Source organism: Accipiter gentilis, chromosome 9 (assembly GCF_929443795.1).
Source record: "Accipiter gentilis chromosome 9, bAccGen1.1, whole genome shotgun sequence".
Taxonomy (NCBI): Eukaryota; Metazoa; Chordata; class Aves; order Accipitriformes; family Accipitridae; genus Astur; species Astur gentilis.
Window position 1 is genome coordinate 12,684,515 of NC_064888.1, and position 17,200 is coordinate 12,701,714.

The following is a 17,200-nucleotide window of genomic DNA, read 5'->3' on the forward strand; positions in this document are numbered from 1 at the left end:
GCCGCCTGCCTCCTGGGGGCACCCGGGCGCTCCCCGGCCTCGCACCTCGCCGCCAGCCCCGGCCCCTGACATGGCGGCGCGGCCGGAGGGCCGGCTGAGGGGGCGTGGCCTGGGGCGGGGGCGTGGCCTCCTCGGGCTGGGGCTCCGCCTCTGGCGGGGGAGCGGCGGCCGCGCCTATCGGCAGCGTTCGCGGGGGACAGCGCCCCGCGGCCCCGCCCCGCCGTGACCTCGGCGCGCGCACCGGGCGCCGCGGCCGTTTGCGGCGCGCGCCTCACGTGACGCAGGTAACGGTCCCCCCGCCCCGCCCCGCCGGTCCCTCGGCGCGGCCCCTGTGCCCCGGGCGGTGGCGGCGCTGCCGTGTCCACGGACGGGCCGGAGCCTCCCCGCCCCCGCAGGTCTGTCAGCGCCGGCGAGGGGCGGGGGGCGGCGGCGGGCCTGGCGGCCAGGCCGGACCCGGCTCGGCTCGGCTCGGCTCGGGTGCGGGCGGCGCGGCGGAGCCGAGCCAGGCCCGGCCCGGCCCGGCCCGGCCCGGCCCCTGTGAGCGTGCCGGGCGGTCGGGGTCGCCGTCCGGCCCCCCCCCCCCCCCCCCCCGCAGGCCCCGGGGCGGCGGGGGCCGCTCGCCGTGCGGTTGTGAGGGGTCGCGCCGCAGGGCCGGGCCGGGTCCCGGAGCGCGGCCTACCGGCGGGGCGGCGCGGCTTGGGGTGAGGGGGGAAGGCGGCTCCTGGCCCGGGCTCCGGTGGTACCTCAGCCCCGTCGTAGCCGGGAGCGCCTCGGCAGCCTCGCCGGCTCCGGCCTCTGCTCGCGGCCAAGGTGACCAGGACGCTGGCGTGGCAAGGCTTTGCCGGGTGGCCGCGGAAGGACGTGTCCTTGTGTTACGAGCAGGGCCAGAAGAACAAACCCGAGCCCTTCCAGATATCCCCCTCCCCGCCCCCCGCTCTTTTACAACGGTTTGGTAGCTTAGGAGTCTGTGGCGGTGTCATCCCTTTGGTACCCGCTGAAGGCGGGTTTTTTTGAGGGGCCAGTAGCGTATCGGGCAGCGTTATTGCACGGGGATGCCTCCGTTGCCCGGGACTTGCCGTGCACGCCTTGTGGTGAATGCAGGGCTTGTAAGTCCTCCAGGTCAACTTTTTGGGTGGAGGATTATGCTTCTTTGCACAGTCTGGCACACCTGTGCACGGAGGAAAAGAAACATTTAGCATGTGGAGGTAATATATTCCTGAAGTAGCCTTATTTGATAAGGATATTCTGCGCCTCTCTAGTTTCCATTATCCATGGCAGGCTTTTGGAGACACTTTATTATCTTTATTCGTTTTTTTCACTGTCAGCCTTGTTTTATTAGAATTACCCGATCTTAAGAAGCGCTTTAGGAGCGAGTTGTATGGGGAATGTAGGAGAAAAGACCATGATAGCAGATGAAGGAGTGTTTTTGTGAAATAAGGGCCAGACATATTGATGACAACTTCTGCAGAGCATAAAGAACGTTTGTTAGCACTGGTAGCAGGACTTCACGTGTGAGTTAAGAAACTCAGTAAGGGTACTGGCAATACGAGGAGAATATTGATTCGTATGATACTAGCCTGTGCAACATGTTTTTGTTTAAAGTGATCTTGAAAAAAGCTGGATAAACACTTTGCTATCAGAAGTGTCTTGCTGTCTCTTTTTCATATGCGTCTATTACCCTCTAGAAACCTGGGTAGAATAATTCACAAGGCTTTCCATGCCATTAGGTCACTTCTAGAGGTGAAAGCGCCAAGGCGAAAGCTGGCTCGTAGCTTGAGACGCACATGCCATACTGCAGGACAGCTGCAGAAGTTTTCAGCTGCTTAGGGCTTTCATTTACTTCCACCATTTTAAGGGTGCTTTGGTGCATTAAATATCAGGTTGTTCTTTTGGTTCACTGCTTCTTTCTTATTTTTCACCTCTGGTAGAGATTTAATTAATATCTTCTTTTAGGTTGCTCTTAGCTCAGCTTGATTCCTTTCCAGTCACTGTTTTCATTTCAGGGTTGATTTAGGAAACCTAGTGGAGTGAAACAGTCCTAACTTTTTGTGATTTCTGCCTGCTGTCCTGTGTGCTGATTTTTGACTGACAGTCTCAAGGCTGAGTGGGCTGGAATGGTCTATGATCATGCTGGTGGTCTCCAATTCATTTAGCTGCTGACAGCTGACATCTGTGCTGAAGAGCGGTGTGTGTGAAAGGAAGAGCTAGGAAGAAGTCAGTTTTGTCGAGTGAAATTAATCTGTAGTTGAAATCTGACTGGAATTACATGATTGGTGGCTTTGTCCATTTTTGTTGCATACCTGTATAAAAAGGGAGGCATTGCTTTTTCATGAGATGGGAATAATGTCTGTGATAACAGTTTTCTTCACCCATGATCTTTATATCTTCGCAGGAGTGACATAGCCCGTATCCGCTCCTATAGATTGCATATTCAGTAGTTACAACTTGAAGTATGGCTCTGATCCCATTTCAAAATTTAAGTGGAAGTGGAGGGAAGTGACTGGTACCACTTATAAGCTCTTTGTTTCTATTACATGTTATGTCATTTCCAGCCATTTTCAAATCTCCCTGACAAATGTTGTTATTTTGCTATGTGTTCTTTGCTGACTCCTAGAAAAAAGATCTACATGTTCTCCAGGCAGACATATTAGGAAGAAAGAATATGAAATTACCTGTACTTAAGAAGCTTGCCACTGTAGTATGATAAACTGAGAAGAATGTTCCTCTCATTCCCTTCTCTCCCAGCTCTTTGCAAATCACTTCAAATGAGGGTAGGTTACCTTTGAGGAATGAGTGTCTGCCCCTCAAGTATGTGTGTGGAAGTTTGGTAGTAGAGGGTGGGATTTGCAGGGAATGAGATAGAAATTATTATTCCACCTTATCAGAATGGGCACAGGCATAAAGTCCTAAGTGCCATGGTGACCTCTCAGTTCTTACTGTTCTAACATGTTGAAATCTTACCAAGTTTTGCAAAATTACATGATGCATACATAATGTTTTTAGTGTCGTTACATCTTAAAGAAGATTATGTATGTAGACAATATCCTAACTTGTCAGTGTTGTCCCAGTTGCTCTGAGCTTTTGCAGGACTTAATCTGCTTTCAAAATGGTGCTGATAGTATTTATGTTCCTACAGTTGCCTAGGAGCCCTAATCATAGACAGGGCATTGACACAGGAGGAAGTCAGTGTTGTAATAAGCTTTGAATCTGTGAAATGGGAAACGACAAGTGAATATAGGTAGGTAGGAAATAATGCTAATGTATAGGGGATTCAGCACACTAGTAGCCTAACCACTGCTAATTTGCTTAAAATGCCAAGTGGGGAGAGAAGAGGTTTTGTAGGTTTAAAGGAGCCTTATATACTAGTTTTGGTGATGCTGCCTTGGGAGAATACTCTCCGTGTATCTGGGCACCATGGAGAATGTGAACAAGTGCTTGTTTGGAAAATTCAGTAAGTGGATGATGGCAGCTGGTATTATGAGCTGGGTGTCAGATCTGCTAGTGGATGAGAATGAAAAGGCTGCAGAAGTCTTGAAAGAGGAGACAAGGGAGTTTGGTGTGATAAAGTAGGAGAGTTCACTGCTGGGATGATACAGTTAAAGTCAGCGACTAGGAAACTGATGCAGTCAGCAGCTTTCAAAATAGACGTTGAGTTAAAAATCTCATGTTAAAAATGTGATGCCAGGGAAGAGCATGCAGTAATACTATTTTATTCAGTAGGAGCCTTTTTTTTTCTTTTTTTTTTTTTTTCTTCTTTTAAGACCAGTATTCATTTTCAAATTGGATGATGAAAAATATAGCTCTTCCTATTTCTTACAGATTTAGGAATTTTATAACCATGTATTTCCTTTTTTGGAGGGAGAGGGGGAAGAGGAAAAACAGTGAGAAAATAATTTAATGGAATTTATATTCAGAAAATGTTTATACAGAATTTTTAGGGTATCTATTACTTCTTGAATTAGAGATAAAATAATCTTTACATGTAGTAGGTAACATAAAATTTGATCTATGACTCAAAAAGACAGTGTCTTTTTTTAAAACACTTTAAAGTTCATTTGGCAGCTCAGTACATGTGTTTTTAGCAATTGTTCAACTAGTCACACTAAACAACAAAAAACCTTGGATTTTACCTTCTGACTAAATAAATGATTTCTCTAGATGGACAACAAAACAAATGACAGACACCTCAGAGTTAAATCTGAATTTTTCTTCCTTTTAATTAGTATCCAACCCTTTATGTTCTTGTAGCTTTCCAAATACTTCTGTAGTGAAAACAAAATCATTTCTTTTTACATTATTGCTATTCCTTTGCAATTTTAGCAACTTCAGCATTAAGATTATACTATTTTTGGTCTACTTGTAAGCTACTTTTGTTCTTTTTATTCTGAAGGTGAGCTCTGATTCCCTTTGCTAGCATGGGAGCTGATGGTGTTCAGCATTCCCAAGATTCAACCCTTACTGTTTTTCTCACTGTGTTCGGAATTACAGGGAGTCTGCTCTCCTTGTTAAAAAACTCATAAGGGGTCATTGGAAGGACAAGATCAATGTTGCTAGTTAGGAAAGCAAATTAAACTGAGCCTTTTCTTGGTGTAATACTGTTTGAAGGCTAATGTCAATATGAACACTTAACTAATGCTTTTAATTATTTTGTCAGCTGCATTATTCATGGCATAAATGTGAGGTAGAAGGCTTTTTTTCAACCACTGCGTTTGTGGTTGACGCTGTTCATTGAACCTACCCCAGCTTGGCTTGGTAAAAGGGTAGTTGCCAAGAGGTCCAGAGAAGTCAGTGATTAGTAGACTCATTTGTTCCCAAGGAACTGGGGCTCAGGGGGCATGCGGTACAAGTGGTATCACGATAGCTTCAGAAACCAGGATCATGTTACCAGTTACAGAAGCTGTGAGGTGTGCCGATTGATGTGGGGCTGGCCATCAGCAAACACTTCCACTGCTGTAAGTGCTGCTCTAAAATCAGTCATGGAGTGGCCTCTCTCCTGAAGAGGACTTCATGTCTAGGCCTGAGCTTTGTTGAAGAGCACTCTAGCAATAAACCTTAGTTTTCACTGTGAGGCTGAAATGCATTTGCAATTCATTGGGTCTTTTTTCTGATTAGGTTTGGTTTTGTCTTATTAACAGACTTGGATCTTCTGTCTAACAAACAAACATGAGCCATCTGAAGCTGTTCGTGGCTACGCTGAAGTGGCATGGCATTAAACTTCTGGAAAAGCAAGATATAGCCAGAAGGGTATTTTTACATGGCCAACGGTATGTTTCATCAGGAACCTCAGAACCATTCCTGAGTGCGAGTAATTCAAATTATGTGGAGGAAATGTATTATGCATGGCTTGAAAACCCTAAAAGCGTACATAAGGTAAGTCTAAAACTTGACTGTAAGTGATAATACTAGGCTGAGAGTCGAATTGATTTTTTTTTTCTTTTTTAACTTGTTTTATAAAAAGTCCAGAAAGAGGTCTTGTATGAAATGAAAAATGTGAAACTGATTTCCCACATATTGATTGTTGTAAGGTGTGATATTGCAGCTAAAAAAGTACAGAGGAGCCACAGGCCTGGTGAGCTGAGCGGAAAGAATGAGAAGTCCAGATCAGAAATAGTAAGCTGCTCAGAAACTTTCAGCCTTCCTCCATGGAAATCCTGTTCAAGCAGTCTGTTAAGTAATTAGTTACGTCTGGAAGAAGACCCAAGAAATAAAATACTTTTTTTTTGGTTTATTGTAATAAAGTTGTATCAGAGTATATGTTATATTTAACTAGTATGTGTTGACATTGGTATTTTTAAACTGTCTGAAGAAGATGAATGTTCAGTTCCCTTTAGGTAGCCATGGAAGTTGTAACCTTAAAACTGAATCTGAAATTGTCAGAAAAGCCTTTTAAAGTATCTTGAAAAGTATTTTGTTCTGTCTCTCTGTCTCTCTCCAGGTGACACATATTTGTTTGCTTTTTTTACTTTAAATCTATTGCCCAAATCCCTTCTTGTGGACAAAATACATATTTTTTTGTATAGACTTATTTTTTAACAAGCTTTCTGCTGACAAGGAAAGCTCTCTTATGGTGATACATGTATAGTAACTTAAGAAGCTGACGAGAAGTCTGATAAATTTGAAGACAGACAAGTAATTTTCTAGAGAAGTAATGTGAATTGTGCCCAAAATGTTTACCAGATTGGTTGTGTGTTCCCTTATTCTTGAGGCACTTATATCAAAATGTCACTTAGAAGTTGTTGCTCTAAGTCCGACAGTCTATCTAGAGTCTGAGGAAGTGATGCATGTTGAGGGAAATAAAAAAAGGGGGGGAAGACCAAAAAAGCAGTTTTGTAGCTGTTTTTTTGGATGTTGTGTATGAATTTAGTCTTGTTGGAAGGTGACATATGCAGTGACAACTCTGAAGACTGAGTGTTTTTCACATGGCAGACGGATCCTAGGTCTTTTGTGTTACACCTGAACTTGGAACGGAAGAGACCTTCTCCAGGGGTGGCTGCTTCTCTCATCCCATCTGTCTTTGATTCCTCGTCATGCAACTGCCAGCTCAACTTCCAGCCAAGGTAGAGCAGGGTAGCACCTTGTGTGGATGCATTGAGTTAATGTCTGAGAAGCCCTCGTGATGTGTTGGTGCTATAGATCGACGTTAACCCTTTATTTTGAGGACAGTGAAGGGATGAACTCACGTTTTAGGAGTGCGTCTGGTGACATCTTGTTTTCACTTGTTTCATTTGAGTTTACGACGGCTGGCGGCAACCTTCTTTCCTCTAAGGAGAACGAAGTTTCTCGTTCAGACCCTTTACAGCCGGGTGGATTTCGCTGCTGTGGCGCCTCGCAGACTTCGAACGGGGCGTAACCCCCAGTACATTAAGGCAGGTGTTGGGCGGTGAAGTCAGCGGTAGGCAGGAGGCGGGCCGGCCGCCGGAGCTGGCCAGGGTGCTGAACGGCCGGGCTGCCCGCGGTCCTCCCCGTCCTCCGCGGGGGCGGGAAACCGGCCCGGCGCGACCGCCCTAGCAAAGAGCAAAGGCTTCTGCTCGACCTAGACCTGCTTCTTGTGTGGCTGATACTTAGGCGGAAATGCTAAAAAGGACCATCCAATTCGTCTGGCAGTTCAGGCACAGTTGGGCGAGGTGATGCGGTTCGTAGGTTGAACAGCAACCGAGAAATTAGCAGAAGTGAATTGACAGAGGGAGTATAAATGTACTGGTGGAGTAGGGTGTGGTCTCGGGAGTGGATCCCAGGTGATTCAAGATGCATGTTAAGAGTGTGTGAATTCTTTTCCAGGTTAACTGTGTGTAATAGACTTACAACAGGAATGAACTGAAGTAAGTTCACTGTGTGCCTGGTTTATGAGGCTTGAAAGAATATGATTGATGGACATCACGGATTACTTTACAGCTATTCTTGCCTAAATAATTAGGTTTTTCACAGCCTAGAAAAAAGGCGGGGAGGAGAATGATGCTGATTAATTTTACTTGGTTTCATCAACAAAATTAATTCTTGGGTTTCTTGAAAACCATCTAATTTCATCAGCTGAAAGCTATAAATGTCTACCCAAGATTTTTGTTGACAGAAATTGTTCAATTTGGGCTTTAATAAAACAGGTTAAAAATGTTGCTAGTTGAACTTGCCCTGTTTTCTTAAAAATACAGAAAAATTCATGCCATAGTTGTGACTGTAGGCGAGTTGTGAATTTGTCATTGCACTATGGAAAGTGGTGGCAGTGTTGCAAAATAATGTCAAGAGATACCAATGACTTATGTGGTGTTGGTTATGGTATTGTTAATAATTTGACTGTCTCTGCAGGCCACTCATATTTCATTATCAGTATGTCCAGCATGGCTTAGAGAGCCAATTTGTGATAGGCATTTAGACATTACATTCTCTTTCCTTTATTCATCTTTATTTCCTATTTTTCCTCATGATTCTTCTTCTTGGATATCTCTTTTTCAGAGGGGATGTGCCTCCCTCTGGTTGATGAGATAAAAAAAAATCTTTATTTTTCCTGGGCTTTAAAAATTATACTCTATTCACTCTTACTTAGAAACTCCAATTAATCAAATTATTTCCATCTTAGAAGACTTGACTGGACGTGTCTTCCCATGTATGCTTATTTAAAACTGTTTGAAATATGGCTGTCACATTCCAATGAGCATATTCAGTGTTACTAGTGTTTTTCTGAGAACCTCTCCTTTCTATGTATACCATGGTTATATATCAAGGAATATGTATTTATATCCATAGGAGCTTTTATTCTTTGTGCAAATCCATTCCTGATGATTTCCTGCTTTTCCTCTAACTTTTGAATTTCCTATCCTTCGTGTAGCCAAAACAACAATCAGAATAAAATGACGTGGGTTCTGAAAAAGGCATCATTATTTCTCCTTGAAGTGCGGTGTCAGGGCCATAGATCATAAGAGAGAAGCTTGACAAGGCTCAGTTATTACTATCACAAGATTAATTACAAAACGGCATGGTTGGATATTGAGTACATAATGCCTGCCATGTTATCCTGTACGCAGCTGCTCTACCGTGAGTGTGTAATCACTTCCTTGTTTTATGTAGTTGGGAAAAGTGTGGGGGTTTTGTTTTGTTTTGATTTTATCTTTTTTTTTTCCTCTCTCTTTTTTTTTTTTTTTTTAATGATGTAGTGATGCTCAGTGTGTGTCTTCTAAGGCTTTACTGTCCTTACTGCAGTTGATAAATATTGTGATGTCACTAGAAAAAATCCCCAAACCATCAAGATAACAAATATGTTACTTGTTATTCTAAGTGCAACAGTGTTTATTATATGAGAGTAGAGTATTGCCACTGAATCACTTGAAGTGTGTTATATTACTTGAGAAAATAATGGTTAACTACAATATAGATTTGCTGACAGGAAAAAAAAATGGAATGTATCATGTATCACATGTATCACTATAATAATTTGTTTTTTATGGATGTGTTTTTCTATTATAATTCTCCTCTACCATTTTCTTAAAGAACTTTACTAATTTAGGTGAGAACCTGCAGGTCTGCTGTGAGACCAAGCTGGTCTTCTGTCTGTTCAGTCACATGGCAAATGCTGTTGCCAAAGACTGACATTGATACACAGGACTTGAAGACTATAATCTGGTATCAATCTTGAAAGATGCTATAGAAATCTGTAAAGGCTTTGATGGATGTGTATCTAGAAAAAACTAATTTTCTGTAGCCAAATGATGTATTTTCCCTCCCCTCTGATTAAATGTCAAGCTTGCCCAACAAATCAATAAGTCCAGAAATGCTATAGGAAAAAAACAGTGTGGATTCCTTCTGTCCCAGCTGGCTGCATCTTCAGATGTAAACATTTTGAAGGTATTTCTTTGTATTTGTGAGTTTACATGAAGAAAGGGTCCTATGCTTATTCTGCTTAAACAGGTAGCTTGTTGGGCAAGTCTATTTGGATTTTGTTAGATACTGTCTCAGCAGAGCACTTGTCTAAAAACATATTCAGTCGTTTGTGGGACTGTCCTGTAATAACTTTTACATCTAAATGAAAAGCTTTTGACTCAACAAAGGAATGGTTACTTTATTATCATCATTGTATGTGTATCATGGTTTTGGAAAAAGTGGGGAAGGAACCTTAACATAAGCAAAGCATATACTTTATTAAAACTTTGAATGAATACCAAATGTCAGATTTGTCATGGATCCAAATGTGTGTTTGGAATTTCCTAATTTAATGAAGTTAATAACTGTGTATTGCCAAAGTAATTCCTCCAGTCTAAGTAGCCTTAGTTGTAAAACGAAGGGATTGTATCTGTTTTTCACTGTCTGGGAACTGCAAACTCTCAAACTAGGTGCTGTATAGCCGTGTAATAACAATACAGAGTAAGAAGGTGTATCGAGATATATCAGAGGAAATGCAGTTACACTAATGGACTCTTGTAGACCATTTATAGGATGCTGTGTAAATTCAGACTTACAATCTCAGTGCGGCTAGCAATGTGTCAAGGTAAGAAGAATATAGCAAATGGGCATAAATGAGAGAAGGGAGGAGGAATGAATTCTTCATCAGTGTGTCTGGAAGTGACCACTAAGCATGATCTGTCTGCCTGAATTTGTCATGGCATACAAAAGTTAGGCTATGTTTAGATCAAGGCTGTGTCAGAGCAGGGTGATAAATCAAGTAAGTTTATCATATTTGTATTAATGCAGCTTTGTATTAATAAAGAAGTAAGAGGGGTGCATTAAAGCAATGTTTCTTGGGCAGTGGCTTCATGCTAATGATGAGATTCCGGCTCACAGGTCCAGTGAGTCCCCCCAGTTCCATAACTTGAACTTGGAACGTTGGGTCATGTTTAGCTCTTGTATGCTGCCCCTCTCATAGTGTTTCTTAACACCTTAAAGCTTGTAGAAATTTCAATATGAAGACTTTTTGTTAATGAAAACAGAATTTTAGAAATATTTTTTCTGTCATGCAGTGTTAATATTACATTATTTTGATTCTTTTGTGTATTCTGTAATTAATATATAAGTAACATTCTTTTAAAAAATCAAATCTTTGGGCTACTTTTTGTCTTTTCTGGCACTGGTTCCTTGAAATGCGTTAGTTCCAAGCTCACAGCCAGGGTAAATAACATGCACCGTACAAAATGAAATTTAGCTTTTACAGTTCTTCTGTTCCAGTCACAAAGATTTTAAAGTTTTGAAATAGCTTCCTTTTTTTCCTAAGTTAGCCAAATTGAGGAAGATGTTTCATGCCTTTCATTAACTTTTATGGAAACTGTAAGGTAAGCATAAGTATTGATTAGTCCCCTACTAGTGCAGGCTTTCTTCTTTGTTGGGTATAAGCATCTCAAATGTTTTATCCCATTCTGCTGCTGCCTGTTGGCATCCATATATCTAATACCATTCTAACCTCGGACAGTGACCACCTCATCAGAATGGAAACAGTTCAGGAAAACAAGATTTGGGCATACGTGGAGGAAGTGGCTTGTGTAAAAGTGCAGATGGAAATAAAAGGATCTTCTGTTTGTTGTGATTCAGCTTCTGAAATATTTACTCTTCTAAAGTTATGACTTGCATCTGAAACCAGGTCCACAATTCCGTTCGTAGTAAGGTAACCTAAGCTAGTGAGGAAAGAATCTTAGACCAAAAGCCTCACTCAGAAAAGCTGTAATTGCTTTTAAACACTTTCTTCAAGAAAGGCCCTTAAGGACTGACTGATTCTGATTTGGCATATTCAGTGAGTGTCTTGAAGTATCATAAATTCTTTTAGTATCATTAAAGGAATGGATTAATTTCATTTATTAAGGTTTTCAGTTTTATAGGCTTGATACTGCTTTACCAGCAGCATAATATCATACCCATTACTGGTTGCCTGAATAAACATCACAGTTAAAAAGAGCTGTGTGAATGAATAATGTACGAAGATGCTTTGCACTCATATGTGCTGTCGAGTTTTCCACTGAACAAGCTCAGTGTAAGAAATTGGATGAAAAAGGCTCTGTGTAAATGAAACGCACGGTTGCTACCAAGACGTGAACTTATCAGTGCTCCCTTTTTGCTGAATGTTAGTGGTACTTCATACTGTAATGTAGTGAGGTACCATTTGCAGCTTGAAGGAGCTGCTTTTGGTTGAGGCTTTTGTTTGAGGTAATAAATTTTCCTTCTTCTTTCCTTCTCTGTACACATGTCCAGTCCTGGGATGTGTTTTTCCAAAATGCTAATGCTGGCCAAGCATATGATCCCCATCTACCAGATCAGCTGGAAAGAAAGGCATCGTTTCTTCAGAGCCATGGCCTGGCCCAGACACCGGGTAAAGCTGAAAAGCTTGTTGAAGATCACCTTGCTGTGCAGTCTTTGATTAGAGCATACCAAGTAAGTGTACTTTGGGGTAGGTGTGGGAGGGCCTCTCTTTTGCAAACAACCTTTTTCATCCTTTTTATGTTCTTGTTTGTCTTCTGGTCTTAACTCTTGTCTGTTGTCTTGCTCCTGATCCAAAGTGTCTTGAACTAGACGTTCTTTTCTTCCCTGCACGGTGTCTGAACACTGAGGTCCTGGATTAAGACTGGGATGCTCCTCTGGCTTAGCAAACTCAGGATTCAGATTGCCCACAGCCCTGGTGCTGGGCATCTGACTTAACCTGGAAGCTCTTTATGGAGATAGTAGTTTGTGAAAGGGAATATGAATCTATTGGTTTTTTCCCCATTTACCAGGAGCAGGAGCCAAACATGTCAAAGCTTACCCTTTACTATTCTTTTGGCTCACTTGACTGTATTAAGATTTTTTTTGTGTGTGTATGTGTGCCTCTGATTCAGTAAGTTACTTGACCAAATTGGAACACTAAGTTATCTCAAATAGTTTTGCTTCATATGAAGGGGATTGTCCTGGATATACTAGTACTAATGAGTCTCCTGATGTGTGCGGTGAAGTAAGAACTATTTTCTCTCTTCAACAGCAAACTTTTCCATGATCCGAGTCTGTCTTCACCTCTGGAAGAGTTTGTATTTCAGTTCTAAATATTACTACCTTTCTTTAAGAAAGGAGGAAATGTGCTTGCCTTCTCGTACGTCTAGTGTGAATTTTGAGATTCCTGATTTGAGCAGGAATATAGGTACAAAGGCAAAGGAGAAATAATGAATTAGCCAGAAGCTGAATTCTGGGAGGCTGATGGTATTGAGTTTGGGTCAGCATTGATGAATTTCTCTTAGAGAGCTGTTCATCAAAGCTGACTTTGTTTCACACTCAGATTTTTTTAACCCTTTTATTAAATTAAGAAATTAAGTCTAATTTCCTTTTTTCCTTTAAAAGAAGAAGGATTTTGGAAATAGCACAGTGGGTTTGGTTAGATGTTTTCTAAATGTAAAAGAAGTTTAAACATTTTTATTTAGACATGTGTTTAGTATCTTAGTTTCAATAAAAGGCTTAAAAACGGTGTGAAACAAAAAAACCCCTCTAAACATGTAGATCTGTGTTGAGCAAAATATTCCAGTTTGATTTTTAAAATGTTGTTGTTTTTTTTTTTTTAAATAAGTATGTAACTTCCCAAGAAGTTTGTTACAGTTTGACTTGAGCAGATCTGTTCTGCCCTGCACTAAGAATTTTAACTCCTGTTTGCTATCATCAGAGGAATAGAACTTTTTTTAAAAACTTTTGTTTATGTGCACATCGCATTGTCACCATTGATTCAGGTATGAACCATGTTATTCCAGCCGTTGGAGAGGTGTTGTAAAAGAGTAGAAAGGTTTGTGAATATAAAGAATATATAAAATTTGCTCAGAAATAGCTATGTTCAAAACAACCGCTTCAGCCCACTCACTTTTGCTTGCAGTAAAAATTTGTCGAAGAATTAGAGAAAATTGGAGAATGTTAGGCTGCTTTGACACCATTTACTTGAAAATAGTTCAGGGATTGCCATTTTGTTTCCTGTACTTGAAAGAGTGTGCTGTCCAACTCAAGTGATGGAACAGAAACATCTGTTTAAATGGCAGGCACCAATGTGTCTGTGACAAACAAAAGAGGATTACCTAAGGCAACTGTCTGTTTTTAAAAGGTATTTAATATCCTCTAAATTCAGTGTTGAAGGGATACAATCAATTTGTGACCTTCCTTTGCCTGATAATGAAATGAAATGGAGAAGGATACCAGAATTTTCATTTCTCAAACCTGTCAGTATTTTATGGTTTTTGTGGTAAACTGCTCTGTGGTTGTTGAGCTGGTCTTCTGAAAAGGCAGTTAATCTATTGCTTTTTCTAATGCAGAGCACTGGATGCCCTGAAACAAGGATTTCCGGTGAAATGCATGTGCTTAGCAAAAATGAGTCTAGATAAAAGAAGACTCAAGAAATTAATTTATAATGTAGATTTTCATTTTTTTTTCACCTCTGTCTAGGAAACATGATTTTCAAGTCTAGTTTCAGGTAGTCCATACTTGCATTTAGTCAAATTCATGGCAATTGATGAAAATTTTCCATGCATGTATTTTCACAAGGTTGATCTCTGATGTTGTTACTATCTTCTGTATCCAGTGAAAGAAGTGGAAGTTATTAAAAAATAACTTGATATTGAGGAAAATACTGTCTTTAAATAAAAGACCAAACTGCTCCTGGAGTGAAATATAGCACAGCGCTTTACTTATTTGCTCTTCTGGGTTTTGGTGTTTTTGCTAATCCTCTTCCTCTACCTACTAATACTGCAGAGCAGATGTAGCTTAGGGAGGTGAATTCTTTCCTGTTGATGATGCTTGAGACAGAATTGTTTGCTTAGTTCCAGTCAGATAGACTTTGTGCCTCTGTAAACAATGAGGTGGCACAGATGTTGCTGTGGGCATCATTTGGCCTGTCAGACTTTTATTACTGGTGATTCATGAGATGCAAAGAATCTCAGAGGCCAGGCTGAATTTACAGGGCAGGTGGTTCCAAAAAAGATGCCATATTTCTGTTTGCGTATGAGTAGAAAGCATTTTGTTATGAACTCTCCTGCAAATATAGAACATTTGAATAGTATTTTTACAAGTCCCTTCTTGATGAACCACACTTTAATCACACTCTATTACTGTGTGATGTAATTCATTATTAATATTGCAGTTTATTAAGGTTTTTTTTTCCAGAGACAATTAGAATACTAGTAGTGTGAATGCAATTCTACCCAAGTGATCTGAATTTGTCCTTAAAAAGAAAAATATTAAGGAGAAAATATTCATATATTAATCTATAAAAAGCTTTTAATGAGCTAATTTGGTATATGAGAATCATGCACAAGAGTCATACCCGAAAAATTGGGTTTTATGTGTGGCTTTATTGAATCAATTAGTTATTTCTTCTGTAGCAATGTTATACGTTAATATAAGGCATTAGTTTATAGCACCTTGTGGCATGCATTAACACCAGTCATATTGATAACTGAAAGCTGGCTAAATTCCCTGTTGAATTTGTGTTCTTTGGTGTTTTGAATGTCAATTTTATCATAGATGAAATTCCTGAAATTTTATGAATTAAAATAAATGCTATCTGATGCTATCTGATGTGGAACAGAGCTCATGAAGAGTAATGCCTTCACTTCCAGTATAAGTGTCTTCAGCACCAATCTATGTTTTAGGTCAGCAATGCTGTATTTTAGTATTCTGCAGCTGCAGAAAGGGGGATTCAAGCAAAAATACAAAATGACTGAATTGCCAAATGGTAGTATCTATAGACTAGTCACTGTTTTTGATTTTCCCCAGAGATTTAGAGTACGATCTTTAGTAGTTTTCTTTACTTAGACTTTACTTAGAATTTCTTAGTTTAAATTATATGTCAGCCAAAATAAAGGTTATGTTCTAATGTGTATTCAGCAGTTTTTAATAGAGCTGGTATACATATCCAGAGGTATAATGCTTATTTCCTGTTCTTATGGGAAAACTTCTTATGGGAAAACTTGGGAAATATGACCCTTTCATGACATTAGTGCTATTTGCTTATTGGACTTCACAGCTGATATACATGCTATGGAGAGATATCAGTGACTTTTTCCCTTCGTCTGAGTTTCGTTAGTGTGATTTCATTTTTCTCTCACTTTCCTCCATTTTCAGATCCGTGGCCATCATGTGGCTCAGCTGGATCCCCTTGGAATTCTGGATGCAGACTTGGATTCGTTTGTTCCATCTGACTTAATCACTACAATCGATAAACTTGGTGCGTACACTGTATGCCTTGTTATTTGCAAAGGTCATTTGCCTCTTTTGACTCATTGGGCTGAGGTGATTTAATAAGACATTTCAGGGAACCTTTTCTGCTTGCTGGTATCATGAAATAGTTTCTCTGAGCATCTGTCAGGAGGCTGAAATTTCAGGACTACTGCTAGAATTTCTACTCTGAGATTTCTGTGAATTCACCTGCTGATGAATGATGATTATAAACACTTTATAAAGCCGTCAAATCTCATGGTTTTGAACCACATGAGAAATTAATACTGATCAATACGTTAGGCCAAGATTCTGGTAATCTAAATTACTTTTATAGCATTATGCTTGATACTTGTTTTGACTGGGGACATCTGAAGGCTAGTCGGTAGGAAAAACAAGTAATAAACAAGATGCTGGATAGAGGAACTTAGGGTAAATTTCATACCAAATTTGGATTCTAGCCTCTGATACTTATTCCTTCTGTGTAACTTGAAGAAGTCTCTTTCCATGTTTTCTTCTGATAACTTCAAAGTGTAGAATTCTTGACTTGTGTATATAATCCAATGGTGATTATTTTGGTTTACTGCTGCAGGAGTGTAGTACACTAGGGGTTTGCTTTTGCAAAGGTTGTTCTGGTTGCAAAGAGGGCATGTCTTTGAGAAATTGCACTGATCAATTTCTTTGCTCCTCTCTGCTTGAATAAAAAACCATCTGATTGATTTTTCTTTGTTCTTCAGTCTACCTGGAATGTTTAAAAGGTGGTTTTCTACTTGGTAAAGACACTGAATCAATTTTTCTTTGGTATGTAAGGAAGCTTTTTGCACCAGACATAAAACATAGTGCATGTAGGAGATAAAACACATTCTACTTAATTTTACTCTAAGTACATCTCCTGTCTCTTCGCTGCTGTGTTTTCTTTTTCTGGTGGTAGGGAAAGAAGCAGTGGTAGGGAAAGAAGCAGTTCTGACCCTTGATCATATAAAGGCAGTGGACTGCTTAAGATGGTAAATAGAGAGGTGCTTACACTGAATCAGGTGTTCTCTTTGAAGTTTGTCAGCTTTAATTAAAGGAAAGTACCTACAAGAAAATACATTAGACATTTACTGAGTAAATATAATTTGTTCGGAGCATGGGTGATTGCTAGCATGTCAGCCCAAATTTCTTTAAAGTACAGAGTGTCATGACTAGTCAGAAGGCATCATACTGAAGCCCTCATGAGCATAGGAAAAATATGCTAGAGCTCTGAATGAGATGGGGGATTGTGTCTGAGGGTGCAACTGATGTGATAGTTTGTGAGGGAAAACAACATTTCTAACTTTGTCTTGGCGCAGCAAAAGAGAAGGATCTCAAATGTTGCCTGTCCTTGAATGTTCCAGGCAGGAAACTTATGAAAGGTCTCTGGTGGTACAGAAGGTATTTTAGTGTTTGATTTTTCTGTGCATTTTCTTTGTCCCATCTTCTGGTTTCTTTTCTGAGAAGTCTTCTGGTAGGAAGTCTTCTGGTAGGAAGTTTCTTCTGGGAGTTGCTTCTAGAAATACAGCTAGTTACAGGTGTACCTACTGCATGATTGAAGTTC

The 17,200-nt window shown here is 40.5% G+C and overlaps 1 protein-coding gene across 3 annotated transcripts in view; it reads left to right on the forward strand.

The window, feature by feature from the left end:
* The first annotated feature begins 263 nt into the window (after positions 1-263).
* Positions 264-17,200, forward strand: part of OGDHL (oxoglutarate dehydrogenase L) — a 58,343-nt gene continuing 41,406 nt past the window's right edge. The window contains exons 1-4 of one of the 3 annotated variants that reach the window (XM_049809683.1): positions 264-284; positions 5,136-5,370; positions 11,662-11,841; positions 15,532-15,634. In XM_049809683.1, the coding sequence (XP_049665640.1) occupies positions 5,164-5,370; positions 11,662-11,841; positions 15,532-15,634 (490 nt within the window). In that variant the 5' untranslated portion in view covers positions 264-284; positions 5,136-5,163. The other 2 variants (XM_049809681.1, XM_049809682.1) reach the window with 2 other exon arrangements.